This window comes from Vitis riparia, chromosome 1 (assembly GCF_004353265.1).
Source record: "Vitis riparia cultivar Riparia Gloire de Montpellier isolate 1030 chromosome 1, EGFV_Vit.rip_1.0, whole genome shotgun sequence".
NCBI lineage: Eukaryota > Viridiplantae > Streptophyta > Magnoliopsida > Vitales > Vitaceae > Vitis > Vitis riparia.
The window spans coordinates 17,541,043-17,562,928 of record NC_048431.1 but is presented as its reverse complement, the minus strand read 5'-3'; the positions used below and the strand labels follow the sequence as shown (position 1 = coordinate 17,562,928).

Here is a 21,886-nt window from a genome sequence, read left to right as displayed (position 1 = left end):
TCTAGTGCTGAAGTCGAGTATCGAGCTATGGCTCTGGCAACATGTGAACTCATATGGTTGAAACATCTTCTTCGGGAGTTGAGATTTGGAAAGGATGAACAGATGAAGCTCATCTGTGACAACCAAGCCACTTTGCATATTGGATCCAATCCAATCTTCCATGAAAGGACCAAACACATTGAAGTTGACTATCACTTCATTAGAGAGAAGATTGCATCAGGATGTGTGGCGACTAGATTTGTCAATTCAAATGATCAACTAGCAGATATTTTTGCTAAACCTCTCAGGTTTCCTAGAATTAAATACATTTGTAACAAACTTGGTGCATATAACATATATGCTCCAGCTTGAGGGGGAGTGTTAGATAGTGTACAGTTATTTCAATTATTTACTTTTTTTTTTTTCCTTATTGTATTGTGGGTCCCACTAGCATGTATATATATATACCCAAGTCCAATGTGTATTATTAATAGTTTTTAATAACAAAAATTAGGGATTCTCCCCTTTCTCTCTTTTCACAGGTGAGGTTCTCATTTGGCCAAGGCACAAGCAAGTGAGCTTCCAAAGCTTGAGCAATAAAAGCTTCCTTTCTTCAAGTGTTGCCTACGTGGGCCTTCTAAGCTTCCGAGTCGTGTGCATACTTAGCCTAGCTAGTTAAGTGGGCGGGTAAGACTAACTTAGCAACGTCAAGAGTCTTGAAGTTGTCTAAGTACTGCATGTGAGCTTAGGAGAAGCCTAAGTCCGTGACATGAAGGTTTAAAGAGGAAAAAACAGTGATTAAGAATGTTGACTGGCTCTGTTTGGAAAAGATTGTGTATGATAAGTAGAAGATATAAACGTAGGAGCTTAAAAGATAGAGAACTTGGGTAGCTGGGATGAGGCTCTATGTTGCTAAGTTTAAAATGGACCTTTTTTATTAGAATTTAGAATATGAGCCCAATTCAAAAGTTCTACTAAATACCATTTGTTTTCTGTTTTGCTTGCTATATGTGGTATATGTGATTTTATGAAATGGAAATTTAATCTTAACATGTAATATCATGATGCTCATTTTACCATTAGCTATGATAATGGATCTATCTATAGTTTTCGTTCATATTCACTATACCATTGAAACAATACTGGTTTATTTCATTGAGAAAATCACTAATTTTTGCAGTATTCAGCATTTAGAAGTGCGGACAAAAATAGAACTTCAAGATGCTCTATTTACATCTCAACAGGAAAATAGGGACTGTGTCATAGAAGTTGAGAGCTGCATTGATTCCAATGCTGCCTTCCACAGGTTGACAGGTTCTATTGTTGTTTGAATTACATTGTCTAATTTAACAGCCAATCACCTCTGTACTAAAACATTGTGTTCCTCTTAACAGTACATTGAAAAAATTTGCATGCCAAGCAGCAGACCATGCTTTAAATATGCTTTCTAAGTTCTCAATTCCAGATTTCATCTTCCATGGTTCCTTTCTTTGCAAGATCCGTGGCATGGAATACTCAATATATAGGTAATTGTTTTCCTGTTTTTCCAGGAAAAAGTTTTAAAGCAATTATGCTCTGTTAAAACTCTTTGTGTATTTAATCTGCCTTTTTCCAATTTATTTTTATTTATTTTTTTTTTTTTGTGACAGAATTCCTCTATGTGCTCCACCAACTTCTGCCCCTGTCAATTATAAAACTACCACATTTTATAGAGATGGCTTCATTTTAATTCTTTCTCTTGAGGGTGGACATGTGGGATTTGGTGAGGTTAGTTTAAGGTCTCTTATTCTACCAGTAACAAATTGTCACCCTGGTATTCCCGATGCTTGTCTATTGTTACTGTTATTTGTTTTCAGCTTAAGGAGAAGATTATTTATTTGACACTTGTCACTTACTGCATTTATTTAAATAGCATAACCAATATTTGAAAGTAAAACCCAAATACTGTCCATTTAATAAACTTATCATTTTCAATGTACCTATGCTCTCAATAGATCAAGCTTGGTTGGGGTTTGAATGTGTCTAATCCAAATCTGGCCCCTTCATAATCAAATTGGAAAATATAGAGCCAAAACCTGTGAGATTTGGGTTGACCTGCAAATCTGGCTTTGAAAAAAGTTCATTATTAATTATAGGATAACATAAAACACATTCTTCAAACTTGTTTCAAATTTCTAGTTGGTACAAATTCCTTTTGGTAGTGAATATGACAGAATATATATTTTATTAATAGGTATCATTATTGAACGAGGAAAGATATCAGCAAAATTTTTATAGATGTTCTAGGTTTTGAGGGGAGAAAAGTCATGAGATTGAGATGTACATATAAGTGCTAGTTGAAGAATAGGGTTTCACGGGAATAATTTTCTTTCATTGAGATTATTCTTTTATAGAGTTTACAGCATATACAAATCCTTCAAATTAGGAAACTAAATCACTGATTAACTCTTAACAATTACTTTCCTAAAAATACAAAGATTGACAACTAATAAATAATTTATAGCTTTACAAAGTTATTTCTTTCCATATTAGTTTTGGTTTTCCAATAGTGCTATACTAGATAGCTTTCGATATGAGAGAGTAGGAGACATCTAGTGGAGTAGAGCTCAAATTTGAGGAAACACATGATTGTTTTTAGTAGTATTTTTATTTTTTTTCCCTCCATAATTTCTTTACCATTTAGTGAATTAATTCTTTTTTATTCATGGACTTTTAACCTTGTGTACCTTCCTCTATGATTTTGATATGATATTAATTTCTGAACTCCTTTATTGATTTTTTCGGTACACACCATACACATATATATACACAAATGACTGAATAAGAAATATCTATCTAGCTTGATTCTCTCCTAAAAAATAGGAAACTGAATCCTAAGGAAATATCCTAAATGATCTCTCCTCTTTTATTCCTAAAATACTTTCCTAAATTAAAACCCTAACTTTGAATGCCGAATTTCAACACTCCCCCTCAAGCTGGAGAATATATATCATATAATCCCAGCTTGCAAGTTAAGTCTTCGTAGTTAGGCCTAGGTAAAGCTTTGGTGAGGATGTTTGCGGTTTGGTGCTTGGTAGGAACGTAGTTCAATTTAACCGTCTCACTAGTCACCTTCTCTGTGATGAAGTGTCTGTCAATCTCAATGTGCTTGGTCCTATCATGATGCACGGGATTCTTTGCTATGCTTATAGCTACCTGATTATCACACGTCATCAGAATCGGAGATGAACTCGTTTGTCCCAGTTCACTAAGAACCCTTTTTATCCAAATCCCTTCACAGATTCCCTGTGCTAGAGCTCTGTACTCAGCTTCTGCACTACTTCTGGCTACAACTGATTGCTTCTTACTCCTCCAGGTAACAAGATTTCCCCAGACAAAAGAACAGTATCCAGAAGTGGACCACCTGTCAATGATGTTTCCTGCCCCAATCCGCATCATAAGAAAATCATTTTCCATAATTTTTTTTTTCTTTCCTTAATATTTTCCGAGAACCAAAAGTAACCTTAATTTTTTGAGTTAAAAGATTATACAATACAGTCAAATTTCTCTTAAAGCTTATTATATTTAATCTCATTTTGAATTTGAAAGCTTATAAAACACATTTCACGATAAATTTTATTTCATGGTGGAAGGGTGATTTTTCACCATAATTTTTGTATGGCAAAAAAGTGACTTTGTACCATGATTACTTTCATAGAAAAAATGACATGGTGCTATAAACTTGTTTTATGGCAAAAAATGATATGTCATGGCAAATTTTATTTTGTGATGAAAAGTGACATGTTGACACAAACTTTATTTTGTGGAAAAATTATTTGTTTTTTCTATAAAATTAAATTTTATGATTAAAAATAACTACTCACGAACATATAACAATAAACTCACCACAAATAAATTTTTTGTGGAAAAGAAATCTTTTACCACAAAATACTCTTTTTTAATCGCAAATTAATTTATCATAAAACATTATATTTATTGTAATGCAAATACCTAAATACTTTTTATAATAATAGAAGTGTTTTCAAAAATCAGACTAAGCATGCTCTAAGTGTTATACCATCAAATGATCAAGGAGATTTATCAAACACCATACATGGATAGTTGATAGGGTAAGTCTGAAAATTAAGAAAGCAATTTCATAAGGTTACTCTATGTGGAAATATTAACAAAACTGGATATGAATATATGAAATTTTTATTTATATAAATTGGTTTTAGAATCCACACAAAAGTAATTGAAGAAGTAAAAATATTTTATATTTATCTAACTAAATAATGAGGACCTATACATATATATCCAATGATGCATGCTATTCTATCAGGTAGCACTCAGCGGCCATACGGTGTGGGCGGGTAAGGTGGCGGAGTGGTTGGGAAGGTGGTGGGGGTGATGCGCAGGCTAAGCAGCGCACGCTAGCACCACTCCACCCACTCATCCCCCCTTCCTCCAATCCCCTTTTCTTCACACCTTCCTCTACTCCCACCTCCACCCATCATGCCAACCACCTCCATCTTCATCTCCGTTTCCATCTCCACCTCCACCTCCACCTCTTCTTGTCTCTCTCCTCCACCACCACTTTGCTATCCTACGCTTCCTTATTCTACGTCCCCAACCCCATGTCCGCTCCTGCTCGCAAGTTTCTGGCTCCCTGCTGGACCCACGACGAAACCGTAGCCCTCATCAACGCCTACCGTGAAAAATGGTACTCTCTTCGCCGCGGCAACCTCCGTGCCGCCGACTAGGACGCCATTTCTGCCGCGGTCTCCCTTCGCTGCCACCTTGCGACGCCCTCCAAGACCTCTGTCCAGTGCCGCCACAAGATCGAGAAGCTTCGCCAGCGCTACCACGCCGAGAAGCAGAGGTGCGTCGCGTACCCTGGAGGATTTTGCTCTTCTTGGGTCTTCTTCGCCAACATGGATTCTATGGAACATGGATCCAACCAGAGTCAGACTTCAGATGATCCGAACCCTAATTTTGATTTCGATGGTAACCAATTTCATTTGAAAAGTAGCCCTAATCAGTATACTTCAATGTCATGATTCTCTATCTTTCTGAAGAATAGACCTTTCCCTGGTGTCATTTTTAAATATCTAAGAATCCTGTAGACTACTTCCATGTGTTCCTCAGTGGGGCTGTGCATGAATTGACTTACAGCACTCACTGCAAAGCCAATATCTGGCCGAGTGTGTGAGAGATAAATCAAGCGTCCGACGAGTCGCTGATATCTCCCCCTGTCTACCGGTGTACTCTCTTTCTCGATACCAAGTTTCTTCTGACTATCCATAGGAGTATCAATTGGTTTGCATCTAAGCATACCGGTCTCCTTAAGAAGGTCGAGTATGTATTTTCTTTGAGAGACTACAATTCCCTTCCTTGATCTAGCCACTTCCATACCAAGGAAATATTTCAAATTTCCAAGGTCTTTAACTTCAAACTCTTCTGACAAATACTTTTTCAAATTCTGTAATTCCTCCATATCATTCCCAAATAGAATAATATCATCGACATAGATTATCAATATGGCCATTTTCCCGGCATGAGACTTCTTGACAAATAGAGTATGATCAGCCTGACCTTGTTTGTAGCCCAGCTTCAAGACTACTGCCTTTGTGAATCTATCAAACCAGGCTCGAGGAGATTGTTTAAGGCCGTACAAGGATTTTTGGAGTTTGCAAACCTGATTCTTTGCCATACTTCCTTCGAAACCAAGTGGTATTTCCATGTAGACTTCCTCTTCTAGGTCACCATTTAGAAACGTATTTTTTATGTCCAGTTGTTGCAAGCACCAATCTTGATTGGCAGCCAATGAGAGAAGAATCCTGATAGTGTTCAGTTTTGCAACAGGAGCAAAAGTCTCCTGATAGTCTATCCCATAGGATTGTGTAAACCCTCTAGCTACCAAACGAGCCTTGAATCTCTCGACTGATCCATATGCTTTGTATTTTATGGTGAAAATCCACTTGCACCCCACGGGCCTCTTCCCAACCGGCAAATCTGTGATAGTCCATGTCCCATTCTTCTCAAGTGCATCAATCTCATCTTGTACTGCCTTCTTCTATTCTGAAATTTTGAATGCCTCTTGTATTGTGTTGGGAACCAGAGTATCATCAAGAGAAGTAGCAAATGCTCTGTAAGATGGTGATAGCCTTTTACACGTAACATAATTCCCAATTGGATGATCTGTACATCTCCTAACACCCTTCCTCAATGCAATCGGCAGAGTAGAATCATCAATGCTGGGAATTGACACCTCTCCAGCCCTATCCTCACCTATGTTCTCTTCAGGTAGACTTGAAATGGAGTCAATATATTGGCCACATGTTGGCTGTGATCCGTGCTCTAATTCCTGTCTTTTCCTCCTTCTGATGTATACTTGTAAGTTCTCATTAGCAAGTTGTGGGGCTATAGGTTGAATAGGCGTGGGAGACTGGATGGTCACGGGAGAAGGAACATTTGTGGGCTGGGCTGGCTGGACTGATGACGACATGGGTGTGGACAACTCAGTGGGCGTGGATTGGGAAGGATTTGGTGACTCTGAGTGAGAAAAAGGTACAGCCTCAAGAAGAGACTCCCAAACTTGATGTTCATTCATGCTCTCCCCCTGAACATGAGATTTGGGATAGAAGAAGACATGTTCAAAGAAAGAGACGTCCATGGTGGTGTAAAATCTTTTGTTGGTTGGAGAATAGCATTTGTACCCTTTTTGGGTTGGAGAATACCCTAAGAAAATGCACTTATTGGCTCAAGGAGCAAATTTGCTACGATTTTGAGGATACACATGAACGAATGTCGTGCAACCAAATACTTTGAGTGGTAAATCAGAAGAGGCTGCACAAGTGTGAGGGAATTTTTTTAAGAAAAGTTGACGTGGGGATTGAAAGGTAAGCACTCTGGATGGCATACGGTTAATCAAATAGGTAGCTGTGAGAATGGCTTCCCCCCAGAAATAGTTTGGAACATTAGAGGAAAACATAAGGCACCGGGCACCGGGCAACCTCCAAGAGATGTCTATTCTTGCGTTCAGCCACCCCATTTTGTTGTGGGGTGTCAATGCAAGAACTTATGTGGATAATGCCGTGATTTTGAAGATAGGTACTGAGACTACTAGTAAAGTATTCCTTTGCATTATCTGACTCGAGGACTTGAATTTTGGAATTGAATTGATTTTGAACCATAAGATTGAAGGTTTGAAAAATGTGTCCGACCTCTGACTTTTCTTTCATAAGGAAAACTCATGTTACCTGTGTATGATCATCAACGAATGTCACAAACCATCTAGTGCCAGAAATATTTTTTATCCGTGAAGGACCCCACACATCACTATGTACTAAAGAGAAAACAGTCGAAGGTTTGTACGGGATTTGAGGATATACTGTTCGAGTATGCTTTGCAAACTGACAAATTTCACAGTGATAAGATGCTGGATTTTTATTGATAAATAATTTGGGAAACAATTTTGCAAGGTAAACAAAGCTAGGATGACCAAGGCGATAGTGTAACATTATAATCTCACTATCTTTATTGACCTTAGAATTTGACACAGAATTGAAAGACTCTAACAGACTTTGTGACTGTACGCAACTTGCTTGAGAGACTTGGTTTGAGAATCGGCCACATGGGAGGAGGTAGAGCCCGGAACACAGTTCAGCACTGCCAATCATCTTCTCCGATTTCAAGTCCTGAAAAACACACGAGTTTGGATAAAATTTAGTAACACATTGGAGATCACGGGCCAATTTGCTAATGGACAAAAGATTACAATCCAAGTTTGGAACATGGAGGACAAAGTCAAGATACAATTCTTTAGTAAGTTTTATGGAACCTGTCCCGGCAATTTTTGACTTTGAACCATCAGCAATATGGACGGATGAATGACCATTAATTGGCTTGTAATTTTGAAGAATGGCAACATCTCCTGTCATGTGATCAGAAGTACCTGTGTCCACTATCCACGGCTTCATTCCTCCTCGATTAGCAGTGAAGTTTGTCCCGGTAGTACTGCCACTGCCAACTTGGCTTAATAGTTTCTGTAGCATCTCCATCTGCTCTTTGTTGAATGGACTCTGCTCGGGAACAGATGTGCTCTCAGAGTTGGCAGCCACGTGTGCTCTACCATCTCTGTCAAACCGTGGCTTTGGTTTCCAATCAGCCGGTTTGCCATGAAGCTTCCAGCAAGCCTCCTTATAATGGCCTAGTTTCTTACAATAATCAAGGCCTATCCCGTTTCTGACGATCTCCACCACTACTATTAAATGACCGAACAGCAAGGGCAGAGGCATCCAATGTTAGGGCAGGTTGCTCTTTGGATCCCATCATCACTTTCTTTCTACTTTCTTCACGCCTAACCTCTGAAAAAGCCTCCCTGAGACTTGGCAGGGGTTTAATGCCCATGATTCGGCCTCTAACATCATCCAATTCCCTGTTTAGTCCTAGGAAAAAATTGAACAGTCTCTTTTGTTCCACAATCTGCTTGTATGTTGCTGCATCATCCAAACATTTCTGAGTGAGTCTCGAATAAGTCAAGTTGCTGCCAATACCTTGTGAGTGTGTTGTAATACTGAGTAACTGACTGATCTCCTTGACGGAAGTCATGTAGGGCTGATTCAACCTGAAAAAGTTCTGAAGTATTTTCAGAACTTGAGTAAGTTTCTTTGGCTGCATCCCATATGTCCTTTGCAGTCCCAAACAGCAAGAAATTTTCACCCATGTCATTGTTCATGGAATTGATAAGCCATGACATGATCATGTTGTTTTCAATCTTCCACTTCCTGAAACCCGGTTCTGTAGTTTCTGGCATGGCTGCTTCTCCAGTGAGGTACTCATCCTTTTCTTTACCGCAAATGAACAGCAACACAGATTGTGACCACTGTAAATAGTTATGGCCATTTAATTTGTGTCCTATGATGAGAATAGGAGAGGAATCACTGCCACCAAGGTTTGGAATTTCAGAACTGCCCCCTGATTCTGGTGCCGTGACACTGGATATTTGTGATGATGTCATTCCGTATTTTGTCATGGAGATGAGGAAGACAGCCAAATATGGTTGCTGAGAACAGGGACTGATGGCCGGAATGAGAGATGGCCAGAGAGAGAGATGGTCAGATTGAGAGATGACCAAAGAGACTTGGCCGGAATGAGTGATGGCCAGAGAGAGAGATGGCCGGATTGAGAGATGGCCAGAGAGGTTTGGCTGGAATGAATGATGGCCTGAATAAGAGGCGGCCAGAAGGGATTAGGGTTTTAGAAAAACTGGCTCTGATACCATGAAGAATTTCTGAACTCCTTTATTGATTTTTTCTTTACACATCATACACATATATATACACAAATGACTGAATAATAAAATATCTATCTAGCTTGATTCTCTCCTAAAAAATAGGAAACTAAATCCTAAGGAAATATCCTAAATGATCTCTCCTTTTTTATTCCTAAAATACTTTCCTAAATTAAAACCCTAACTATGAATGCCGAATTTCAACAATATTTATGTTACTGTAGTAATCCATGATGCTATGGTTTCTATCAACATGGAGAATTTTGGAATAGCCATGGTTGAAAAATTTATTCGTAGTCATAGGGCATTCTTGAAGAACTAAGATAAAGAATTCAAAGCTAAAGAAAGACAAAACCTAAATTTCCAGTCCTTTTTAATGTGGTGCATGACAACTCAGATTGTGTTTAATGTTGTTATGCAGGCGAAAGCTTCAATGTTAATATATTAGTATAAGAATACAAAGATAAAATCATTCATACAAAGGTATACAAGGTTTAAACATTATCCAGTTAACCAGGCTTACATCGACTGATGAGAGAAAATCATTTCATTATACTATAGAGAATATTATAATGGATAGAAAAATAGATATAACTGTTAAGCTCTGAAGCATCCCATGTTTCCTTGTGTGTATTAACACCTTGAAACTGCAAGCCCTTACTCCACCGAGTGATTTCCATTCTTCTTCACATCTTTGTCTACCATTTAGTCTTCACCACCTCAATCTCATTTCATAACTTTTTCACCTCATGACTTATAATATTTATAGGAACATTTCTAACAACTTTCCTTATTCTATAAGAAACCTATTTTCATAAAGAATTGCCAATATATAAAATATACTATACATTATTCTTTTACTAAAAGGAATATTTACCAAATTGGAATTTGAAACATTTTCTAACAATCTCTTATCTTGAATCAAATTTCGTCAAGCAAACATTTCATTTATTTGTGATACAAGTCTTCATTGTTCACATGGATTTTCTGCACATGTTTTTACTGGTGTACACAACTTCTCTCATATAACACAATCAAGGCAATCAACTAATGTAGTCCACATGGAAACTTGTCTAAACTAAATTCTTACACCACACTACAACTTCCTAGTTCATTACAATCTCCTTATGTTCCATGGCCTTCTTGTCTGCTAGGGATTCCACCTTTGAATATCCTACAAGTTTATAAGAGAAAATATACTTCAAATAACAAAGTTCATGCTCTATATCTCACATATTAGTGAGACAATTAACTCCACCTATAAGCAAAATTCCTTTTGCAAGCATCTTATGTGTTCCATTCTCCTTTAGCCTTTTAGATATCATCACCTTCACTCCTTCTGAAATCTTCAACTTGGGCATTCTCTTTTACTCTCTCAAAAATCTTTAATCGAAGCTGATACTACTTGTTGTCAAGGTCTAAGCTTTGATATCACTTGTTGTGCAAAGTGTAAGAACACAAATAAAAATATTCACATAAAGGTACATAGGGTTTTAACTTGATTCATCCAATCAATCCTGCATCCATGGATGAGAGAGAATCATCCCATTATACCATAGGGAATGTTACAAAGGATAGAAAACATAGATATAACTATTAAGTCCTGAAACACTACATGTTTCCTCGCTTTTTGTATTTGTGGAAATCCAAAGAGTACAACTGTGCACAGCTATGGTACAACTACAACAACGTCACAATTGTAGTATATAGTTGTCACAACTGTGTTAGTGCTATCAAAGTTTTGATAAGTTGTATTTCCTATTCTAATTTTATTCCTTGATTTTATGAGAGACTTTCTCTCCTAAAATCAAGGATTAGATTTCCTTTCTAAGGTAGATGGCCTCAACCATTTATGTATAAATATTGATAAAATAATCAGTTTAAAAATAAAAGAAAAATAAAGAAATATTCTTTTTCTCCCTCAAATTTCTTCATGGTATCAAAGTTGATTCTAAGCCATTCAATCCATCCATGACCAAATACGGAATGGCCATCAAGAGGACTCCTCAACATCAAAAGTCACCTCCACTCAAGAAGCTCCTATTCTGAGCAACAATGGAGGATTGGATGGTGCTGCTCTTCTCATTACTGGACACAAACTGAATGGGTAAAACTATCTTCAATGGTCTCATGCAATTATGATGTTCATATGTGGTTGAGGGAAGGATGACTACTTCATTGGTGCAGTGCCTCAACCTATGAAAGAAGACCCAAAATTCAAAGAATGGAAGGTTCAAAATAATATGGTTATGTCTTGGTTAATTAACTTGATGAACAATGACATAGGGAAAATTTTGTACTCTATGAACAACTCATCGGTGCAGTGCCTCGATCTATGAAAGAAGACTCGAAATTCAAAGAATGGAAGGTTAAAAATAATACGGTTTTGTCTTGGTTAATTAACTTGGTGAACAATGATCGGGAAAAATTTTATACTCTACGAAACGGTGCCAGAAATTTGGGAAGCAGCAAGGAAGACTTATTCAGATACAGAAGACACAACAGCGGCATTTGAAATAAAAGGGAAGATTTATGCCAAGGTGATTTGTTTGTCACCCAATATTTTAGTCTTCTAACTCACTATTGGTAGTAGCTCAAAATGTTCGAAACCACCAAATGGGATTGCCCAATGGATGCAATCAAATACAAGAAGATCATTGAGAAGAAACAAACTTACAAATTTTTATTAGGGTTGAACAAAAATTTGAATGAAGTTCGAGGCATAATATTGAAAATTAAACCTTTACCCAACATCCAAGAAGTTGCCTCAAAAGTGCGCTAAGAAGAAAGTAGAAAGAAAGTCATGTTGGGTTTACAAACCAACCAACCTGTCATTAAGGGTTCAGTCTTAGCAACTTAGGGTCCTCCCTATCTTTCCAGTGACAACCAACCAAGAAAAGGGAGACCTTGGTGTGATCACTGTCGAAAACCAAGTCACACCAAGGACACCTTCTGGAAAATCCATGAGAAATCAACAGATTCGAAGCCATCATGTCCTCAAATTGATAGAGAAAGTTGAGGACACCATCTCACCATTGAAGACAACCCAACACTACCTAATTCCAATCCATTCAGCAAAGAGCAAATGGAATTAATGTAGAAAATTTTCAACCAGTCTCAACAAGGGGAAAATTCTTCTTAACTCTATTATCGGGTCTGGATCCTTAGCTCAAAAAGGCAATTTTCTTATTGCCTTGACAGTCAAAAAGGAACATTTAAGTCCTTGGATTGTTGACTTAGGAGCTTTTGATCACATGACTGGAGATCTCATAATTTTTTTAAATTATACACCTTGTTCTGGGAATTATATGATCAGTATGGCTGATGGTTCTTTTGGTTAGTTAACTACCTTGACCGTTTATATGGATGATGTTATTGTAACTGAAAATGATGTAGGGGAAATTCCAAGACTAGGAACTTATATGTCCAATGAATTTGAGATCATGGATCTAAAGAGTAAAGTATTTCATCGGGATTGAAGTAGCATGCTTAGAAGGAGAAATATTTTTGTCCAAACAAAAACATATCCTTGATTTCCTAAGAAGATAGGGACACAAGGATGTAAATCAACAGATACTCCAATTGAGTAGAATCATAAACAAGGAGGAAAAGTAGATGATGATATGGTAGACTGTGACCTATATTAAAGATTGGTAGGGGAATTAATTTATTTAACTCACACCTAACTAGACATCCATTACGTTGGAGGTGTGGTAAGCCAATTCATTGCATTCACCACATGAATCTCACATGGAGACTGTACACAAAATCCTACGAGTGCCTTCTTATTCCTATATTCTTATTTTCTTCTCTCTCTTTGCCTTCTTTTTTTCTTCATTGTTTGTATCTAATACACCGACCCAGTAAAACAACCATCCCTATCACCATGCACACTCAGCCCAAAAAAGAAAAACAGAAAAAAAAAATGAAAAAAAAAAAAAAAGAATGTTTCTCACCTATTAGTTTTTGAACAGGTTGCACCTCTTGAAATCCATGAAGAAGATTTGCTAGATGTAGAGGAGCAACTTCGATTTCTTCATCATGTGATTAAAGGAGCCAAAATAAGTTTCTATCTGCCTCTATTAAAGGGCTCGTTTTCTTCTTGGATTTGGAGCTGCTTGGGTATCCCGGTAGGTTCTCATATGTTCATTTTCCAATTATAGGATTAATATAACAAGTGAATAAAATATGGAACCAAAAAGGGAAAAAAACAAAACAAAAAAGTTGTCACGATTATGTCTTGCCTTTTTGCACATCTTTGATACAAATTTTAAACCTTCAAGTTCTTCCTCTGTTGTATAGCCATCTTCAATCTTCCCAAGTGTCAGATGCGGTTTGGAGATGGCCATCCTAAATGCTATAGCTGCACAGGAAGGCTCAAGTTTATTAAACATTCTGCATCCCTATAAAGTTGAAGAAGAAATATCTGAAAGGTCAAAAAGAGTTCAGATTTGTGCCCTTCTTGATTCTAATGGGTCTCCCTTGGAGGTTGCTTATCTTGCCAAGACACTTGTTGAAGAAGGTTTTACTGCTATAAAGCTAAAAGTAAGTTAGTCTGACCAAGTTATACTGTTGAAATTATATTTTTCTCCATAATATCCTATAAAGCATTAAAAGTACTTGAGGTACTTAATTATTTCTTGACCCTATTTCTTCGCTCAACTTTTTTTGCAATTATGGATTCTTTGTAATATTAGTTGGATTAACAATAGTTCTTTGACTTCAGGTAGCACGTCGGGCAGATCCAATTGAAGATGCTACAGTCATACAAGAAATAAGAAAGATGGTTGGACTACAGATCGAGCTTCGTGCTGATGCCAACCGAAACTGGACTTATGAACAAGCAATTCAGTTTGGCTCTTATGTTAAAAATTGTGATCTGAAGTACATTGAGGTATGTGCTGTGAAGAAGTAGGAAATATTATTTTGTATTGCCCTTAGTTCGTCATAAGAGGATGGTTGATTCTAGTTATACTGTAGTTGAATTTGTTTTATCATTGCAATGTCTCTTTGATGAAGGGCCAAAATGTCTTCTTCTGGAAGATTCAGCAAAAGTATCTTACTCCAACTTTACTAAAAAGAGTATTTAAGCCTTAGCCCTTTTCTTCTTTCCAGTGCTTTAATATAAAATGAAACACCCTGTTAAGGTCTTTACCAATCAAAAGGAGCTTTTAGGCAGTCAAAAAGCTGCACCGAACAGGCTGCCTAAGTTTTAATGATGGTTGCTAATATTTTGTTAGTGCTAATTTTATCATTACATGTTTACTATCAAAAGAAATATTTTACTACTGCATCTAGTTTTATCAGAGTTTCTTGTTTTTAGCATATAATTTTCCATTATTTCAGGAACCTGTCAAGGATGAAGATGATATTATTAAGTTCTGTGAAGAAACTGGCTTACCAGTAGCATTGGATGAAACCATGGACAAAATTGGAGAAACTCCTCTTCAAAAGCTTGCAAAGTTCTCACACTCAGGAATAGTTGCTGTTGTAAGTGACAGTGAATTTATCTTTTAGTCTATATAAATATCTTATAGTCTACTGATAGTACAAGTATAATATCAAGTAGAAATGCATGTTCATAATGATATAGAGGTTCACTTTGTACTATGTTTAGTTGATTTTATAATGTTAAAATTAGCAAAATCACATGGCCAAAAATACTAGCTAAACCTTTCCAGCCATGTTGCTTAGAATCATTCACTTAACAACCACTTTCATGGAGGTCTTTTATATCATCCTCCATTCATTTCTTGCTTACATATTAGTAGAAAAATATTTTCACTGACACAAGGATTCTTATCAGCTCAAACCATCTCATGATCATGGGGTCAATTAGTACTGGTTCATAAAGTTTTATTGCTAGAGTGCAAATTTTCACTAGCTGCTTCTTGTTGTTGCTGCTGCTGTTGAAGAACGCATTTCTGTTTTCAAAACTAGGAACTTATGCATTATAGTAATAAAAAAGAATCATCAATCACTAAAAATGCCATTTTGTCTTGTTGCATTAATTTCCTGTTGTTCGAAAGACGTACTTTTAAAATATTAAGATCATTAAGGATCAGTTGGTTTCGACCTTATTTGGGTTATATTGGTCTTGTTAGGTTATCAAACCAAGTGTTGTTGGTGGTTTTGAAAATGCTGCATTGATTGCTCGATGGGCCCAGCAACAGGGTAAGATGGCTGTTGTCAGTGCAGCATTTGAAAGTGGCCTTAGTTTGTCAGCATATATTCAGTTGTCTAGTTATTTTGAGCTGCAAAGTGCAGAGATATGCAAATTGATGAATAAGCAACTGGTTCCATCTGTAGCCCATGGTCTTGGAACCTACCGATGGCTTAAAGAAGATGTAACTTTTGAACCTCTCAGCATTAATCGTAGTCAGGACAGTGGCTTTATAGAAGCATCTGTTGTTGATGCTGATCGAATCCTGCAGAAATTTCAGATCAACCGAGATACTATCATAAGAATTTTTTCTGAGGAACAAGTTTACACTTATCAGTTGGCTGTGGATTCAGATGGCTTCTCGTGCTTGTTGAATGTTCATGAGATTGGAGCAAGCATTGAGGTAAGTACTGGAATTTCACAGTATTCATGTAATTTTATTATTTTTCCATCTTAAAAGAGGTTCCTCACAACCCTGTTTGCACAACCATTTCCCTAGAATTCTAGGATCTATGTTGGATATTTCCACTTGCTTATAGCACACAAATCTAAGAATGCAGGGAGAAGATGGTGCAAGGTTTTAGGCTGCATATTTCTTTTATATAAGGGAGAAAATAAATGCTATTTAATTTCTGACTTCATAATAATCAATTCTTTGTCAAAAAAAAAAATTGTCCAACTAGAAAAATGGATTTTCTTATAAATTTGACAATAAAGCACCACTGTCATGTTTTCTTTTGGCCTCTTCTAAACAAAAAACAGATCATAAATGTGATGGGATAATATAGTCATTGACACATAACATCTACTTTTCCGTGAAGAGTCAACATATTAGCATCATAAATACATATCTGCACTCATTCTATTTTGCAGCTGTGGTTGGAAATTGCCTATCCTGATAAATTATATTCTCATATAGGGCTTTCCATTTCTATTGCTTATGAGATAGTGAATACAGGCATCTGTGATCTTCTTCTTTGATTACTTGCTTACTCCACCATGATGGCTGGTGCAGAATGATGTAGTTGTATTTCTTCATGGGTTCCTTGGAACTGGTGGAGACTGGATTGCCACTATGAAAGCCATCTCAGGATCTGCTAGATGCATTTCAATCGACCTTCCAGGCCATGGGGGGTCAAAGATACAAAATCATGATGGAAAAGAGGATGTGCTAGAACCAAATTTGTCGATTGAGGTAGTTGCAGATGTATTATATAAGTTGATTCATTCTATTACTCCTGGAAAAGTTACCCTTGTGGGTTATTCAATGGGAGCAAGGATTGCTTTGTACATGGCTCTGACTTCAAGCTTTAGTGATAAGGTATATTGGTTGATCCTTGGGGTTCTGATTTTGATTCTGATCTGGACATATGATAACTGGGATTCTTATAAACTTAAACCTTGTGATTAAGATCAAAGGTGCTGTTATTATATCTGGAAGCCCTGGACTAAAGAATGATGAAGCCAGAAAAATTCGCATGGTTAAAGATGATTCCAGATCACATGCCCTCATCACTCATGGCTTACAAATCTTTCTAGAAAGCTGGTACTCTGGAGAGCTGTGGAAGAGGTTATTACTGGGTTTCTCTTCTTTAATGTCTCACTTCTATGCTTGCCTTAATGTACTTAGATAGCTTGTTACATCAGTAATCGCCTAAATAATTTTTTGCATTTAACAGCTTAAGAGGTCATCCCCAGTTTAATCAAATAGTTGCCAGCCGTCTGCAGCATAAAGATGTACGGAGTCTAGCCAAAACTCTCTCTGATTTGAGCATTGGGAGGCAGCGGTAAGCTTATCTGGATTTTTTAATTTTCCTCTATCCCAAGAAAGTATCTTAAGGCACCCAAGTCTTTGATTTCAAATTCCTTTGCTTTAAGATTCTTTAGATTCTTCATTTTTTCCACGTCATTATTTGTTACAATTATATCATCCACTTTGATGATAAGTTCAGTAATTTTCTTGTGTGAAGAGTGTTTAATGAATAAAATATGATCCCCTTGACTTTGATAATACACAAATTTAAGAATAGACTTAGCAACCTCTCAAACCATGCTCTAGGACATGTTTTTAACCCATATAAGGATGTTTTTTCGACTTAAAACCTTCTCACCACTTGAGTTGTCTTCAAAACCAAATGGTAAATCCATGTAAACCTCCTTGGTGCCATGCAAAACAACATTCTTAACATTAAACCACTGTAGTGGCCAGTCTAAATTTTTTTCCAAGGATAAGAGAATCCTAACAGAATTAATATTTGCAACAGGTGCAAAGGTTTCTTGTTAGTCAATCCCATAGGTTTACGTATATCCCTTTTCTACTAATCTTGCCTTGTACATCTATTGAACCATTAGCTTTGTGCTTAATAGTGAGAACCTATTTACACCCCACTATTTCTTTTCCTCTAAGCAAATTAACACTGCCCATGTATCATTCTTATACAAAGATCTCATTTCTTAAAAAATATTGTTTTTCCACTAAGGGTCTTTTAGCCTCTTGTACATTTTTTGGGACATAGTGTGAAGCTAGATGAGTTGTAAAGGCTTCATACTTGGGGTTAAGCCTATGGAAAGGCAAGAAGTTTGAGAGAGGATGTCTAGAGCAAGTTCTCACTCCTTTTCTGAAGGAAATAGGGATATCCAAATCCATATCACTTGGATCAAAAGGAGAGGGAAGAAAGTTACAATCCCCCCTTCCACCCCTCAACCGCGGCCCCCCTCCTCTTCCCCCATTATCAAATTTTAACATTTGTAATTTTGTATTGAATTAGTTTTCAATCATCCTATGAAAATGTTTGAAGGTGGAGGCAACTTTAGATTTATCCTGAAGGAAAAGACAACTTACTTTTAAAGGACCACAATCATTACTATGCACCATTGTGCAAAGGTACAAGAAGAAGAGGGAACCTCAAATTTTCATATCATTTCATACAAGAGGTCTAGTTGTTCCTTGGTGAAAATAGGCTTTCTAAAGTAGTGGCAGTGGCTGGTTTTTCCTCTGATGCAGTCTCCATGGAAGCTCTTTGGTAGTCTTTATGATTTTTATTGGCAGGCTTGTACATCTTCGCTCCAAATCAGGGTTTTCCATATAACTTTTAACAAGTGTCCTTAGTGTGCCTTGGCTTGTTGCAATGATCATACAAAAAGTCTCTCTATCTTCTTTCTTCCTTGATCCAAATTTTTGTGATCCAACGAAGGAGTTTTCTTAGAAGGTGTTTAGGGTAAAATTCTCTTGTGAGAAAGGCCTTATATTGCCCTTCTACCCTCTTCACTATGAACCTGAGCATACTCTTCTATTAAAGATGGAAGGAGTTCCAAACCAAGGATTTAAGCCCTAACTCGGTCCAACTTCGAATTAAGGCCTGCTAGAGACTCAAATATCCTTTCTTGCTCTATCAACTTGTTTAGTTTTATGGTGTCTACAGCAGCTTCCATTTCAAAATGTTGATAATGGTCAAGCCCCTGCCTTAGAACCCGAAGCCTATTGAAGTATGCAGTCATAGAATATTCCCCTTGCTTTTTTTCATGAATCCTATTTCTCAGATCATAAATCGGAGCAATATTCCCCACATTTGAGTATGTTTAAATCACTGTATCCCAATGAAGAGGAACAATGAAGTTTTCTCATATCATAAAACTGAGCAATATTCTTCACATTTGAGAATGGTTGAATCACTGTATCCCAAAGCTCTTTAGTCACTAAGAGGAACAATGAAGTTTTGCTGATTACCGATTGCATAGTATTCAAGAACCAAGGAATTATCATAGTCTTTTACATCCCATATTCGAAATGAGGATTACTGAGTAGATACCCCATTTTCCCTCTCATTTCAATGAACAACTTTATCGATTGGAACTGCTTAAGGAAATTTTGACCATGAAGTTTTCCAATTCTAAGTTGAAGAGTACGGTTGTAACCATGAACCAAAGTTCGTGATTGACCTATAGCCTTTTCAGAGAGACTATTTTGAGATACTTTTGACATTGTTTTAAACAAAGAATATTCAATATAAAAAGGAACAGGTAATCAACAAGAAAGACAAAGGCTTAGCAATGAAGGAAAATAAGAATTTAGACTAACAAAAGTGGGAAAAATCCTAGCTCTGTTACATGTTGAAGAGACAAAAATTGGAGTAAAAACTTTTTTGATTAATGTCAGGATTATATGAATATTATAAACTCTTAATTGAAGCAAAAAAAGAAAGTAAATTGTCAAAGTTACTTATTCCTAAGAACAATTCCTAATTTATGCTTTCCTAAACAAATTCTTAAACTGTTCTTGCACATATATAGAAATCTCTCCCTTTCTCTTTTCTTTTTTCTGATGATGGAATCAGGAATAATGGTCTGAGGAACCATGTGTTCAGAGCTGGTGTGTTCGGATGAGGACACCACAAGTTACCTTTATCTACCTATTAGCAACCTATTTGGGCATTTACAAAGAGGTCAATCTCTCTTTACTTCAAAAACTTGTGACCCAAATTTATTATGCCTTCCTGTTGCTGAACATAGTATGCCCATATTGGAATGCAATGTCCATGCCCCATTTGCTGACTGCCATTTAACAATTTCTTCACTGTCCACCTGCATTGTTAATATTGCGGTTACCAGTTATTAACACCCATCATCCTTGCATTCCTAGAATTTAAGTCATGTTTGACAATCCAAACCCATATTGGAATGCAGTTCTCGTGTCCATATTTCCTTATTATAGTTTGGCAGCTTCTTAACCACCCGCATTGTTGAAGTTGTAATTACTGGCTTTTACCAATAGGAAGCTTAACCAGACTCATACATTGTTTGATGTCCCAAAGGTATGGCTGCAGATTTTGCCAGGACATTTGATTTTGTAGAGGGATTTCAGGTACTCCTGAAAGGATTTAAAGACAGGATATGGATCACTCAAAATCCTCTCTTCAAATTCCACTATCATCACTGCTACCTCATGCTGCACTCTGGAGCTAGCACCACCACCAACCTCATCTGAACAGCCCCCTTCCCAGCCTGCTCCCATCACCATTGCCCCACTGCTGCTGGTGACACTGCCATTGTGATATCCAGTGCCATCCCAATCAAGCAATCCATTGGCACCTATACTAAACCAAACATAAAATTTTAAATTTCTGAAGATTTTATATTTTTGGATTTATATATAACCTGATCCTTTTTATCACTTAGGATCCTGCCTTTCACAAGGTAGCATATATTGAGCTTGGATTTTGCTAACTAAAAGTCATCCATTCGAGAATAGTGAGTCATGTCAACTCATCAATACAACCTAGGGATACTTGATTTAATTGCCATATGAACTCAAGAAGTTTGTCACCCTTAATAATAATATTGAAGTTTTAAGTTGATATTTTTCTCTATGCTTGTCAGGCCATTATGGGAGGACTTGAGGCAATGCAGTACACCTCTTTTGCTCATTGTTGGAGAGAAAGATGGGAAGTTCAAGAGGATTGCTCAGGAAATGTGCTATGAAATTGGTCATGGTACGAGTAATGGAGATGACTCCAGGAAAGAGATTTATGAAATAGTTGAGGTTCCCAACTGTGGGCATGCTGCCCACCTAGAGAATCCTCTCCCTATAATCCGTGCACTGAGAAGATTTTTGACAGGACTAGAAAACAGTTCAACACCAAATGAAAGAGCTGCTCCCTTTCATGGGTCATGAATGTGTCAACTCATAGCATCATGTGATACTATTCATGTTAATTGGTGACATGGTCTTGGTGAAATAATCAGAAAAAGTGTGATGGCATACTATCAAGGCTTGGGTATCTTCATCCTCCTGTAAGTCACACTGAATTCATTTATCTTGATTAATATTACAGAAGAAGATTTGTCTAGTTAAGATGCAAGTATTGCATGTCAGTGGTCTCTGTTCATGCAGCATGCTGGGAATACAATTGCAGTTGGTATTTCATGAATAACCTGTTAGCTTTTTTTGCCTTTTAACTTCACTATTATGTCCACGTTTTCTGTTGTAATGAATGTCTTTCATTGATGGCTCTTTTAGCATGGATTTGTGGTTTTTCTTCTTTTCTTTTTCTTTTTTTCAGATATTGTTTTTCTTTTATCATGTCATAACCTTTAAGCTAAAAAAGGATTAGTCGTCCTAAAAATAGCTTTTATTTCCCATGGTAAACATATGGTTGTGGTATACTAAGATAATTTTTCTATAGCCTTTGCATTGTAAACAATAAGTGTCAAGTATGTTGAAGTAGTCATGGTTTAGAAGGTATTGTTAAGTGTTATATATTTAAGAGGAGAAAAACTTATATTACCAATTCTAATATGTAATAACACCATTCCTGGATGATGGGGTTAGCTATGCAACCCTTTCACCTGGGATTCCTATTCCAACATTTTATATGGGGTCATGAATGGGCACCGAAAATTATTCAAAAGTTTGTATATAAATCATATATGAGAATGTTCAATAGGAAAGGTTAATTTCATTCGGCTCCTTG

The 21,886-nt window shown here is 36.9% G+C and overlaps 1 protein-coding gene across 3 annotated transcripts in view; it reads left to right on the top strand.

The window, feature by feature from the left end:
* Nucleotides 1-21,595, top strand: part of LOC117913286 (protein PHYLLO, chloroplastic) — a 136,308-nt gene extending 114,713 nt beyond the window's left edge. For all 3 annotated transcript variants that reach the window (XM_034828241.1, XM_034828235.1, XM_034828245.1), the window contains 12 exons: nt 1,160-1,285; nt 1,374-1,505; nt 1,629-1,746; nt 13,228-13,383; nt 13,556-13,798; nt 13,980-14,147; nt 14,600-14,743; nt 15,358-15,819; nt 16,432-16,737; nt 16,829-16,986; nt 17,096-17,203; nt 20,793-21,595. In XM_034828241.1, coding sequence (XP_034684132.1) covers nt 1,160-1,285; nt 1,374-1,505; nt 1,629-1,746; nt 13,228-13,383; nt 13,556-13,798; nt 13,980-14,147; nt 14,600-14,743; nt 15,358-15,819; nt 16,432-16,737; nt 16,829-16,986; nt 17,096-17,203; nt 20,793-21,087 — 2,416 coding nt within the window. In that variant the 3' untranslated portion in view covers nt 21,088-21,595. The remainder of the gene's footprint in view (nt 1-1,159; nt 1,286-1,373; nt 1,506-1,628; nt 1,747-13,227; nt 13,384-13,555; nt 13,799-13,979; nt 14,148-14,599; nt 14,744-15,357; nt 15,820-16,431; nt 16,738-16,828; nt 16,987-17,095; nt 17,204-20,792) is intronic.
* Nucleotides 21,596-21,886: the final 291 nt, after the last annotated feature.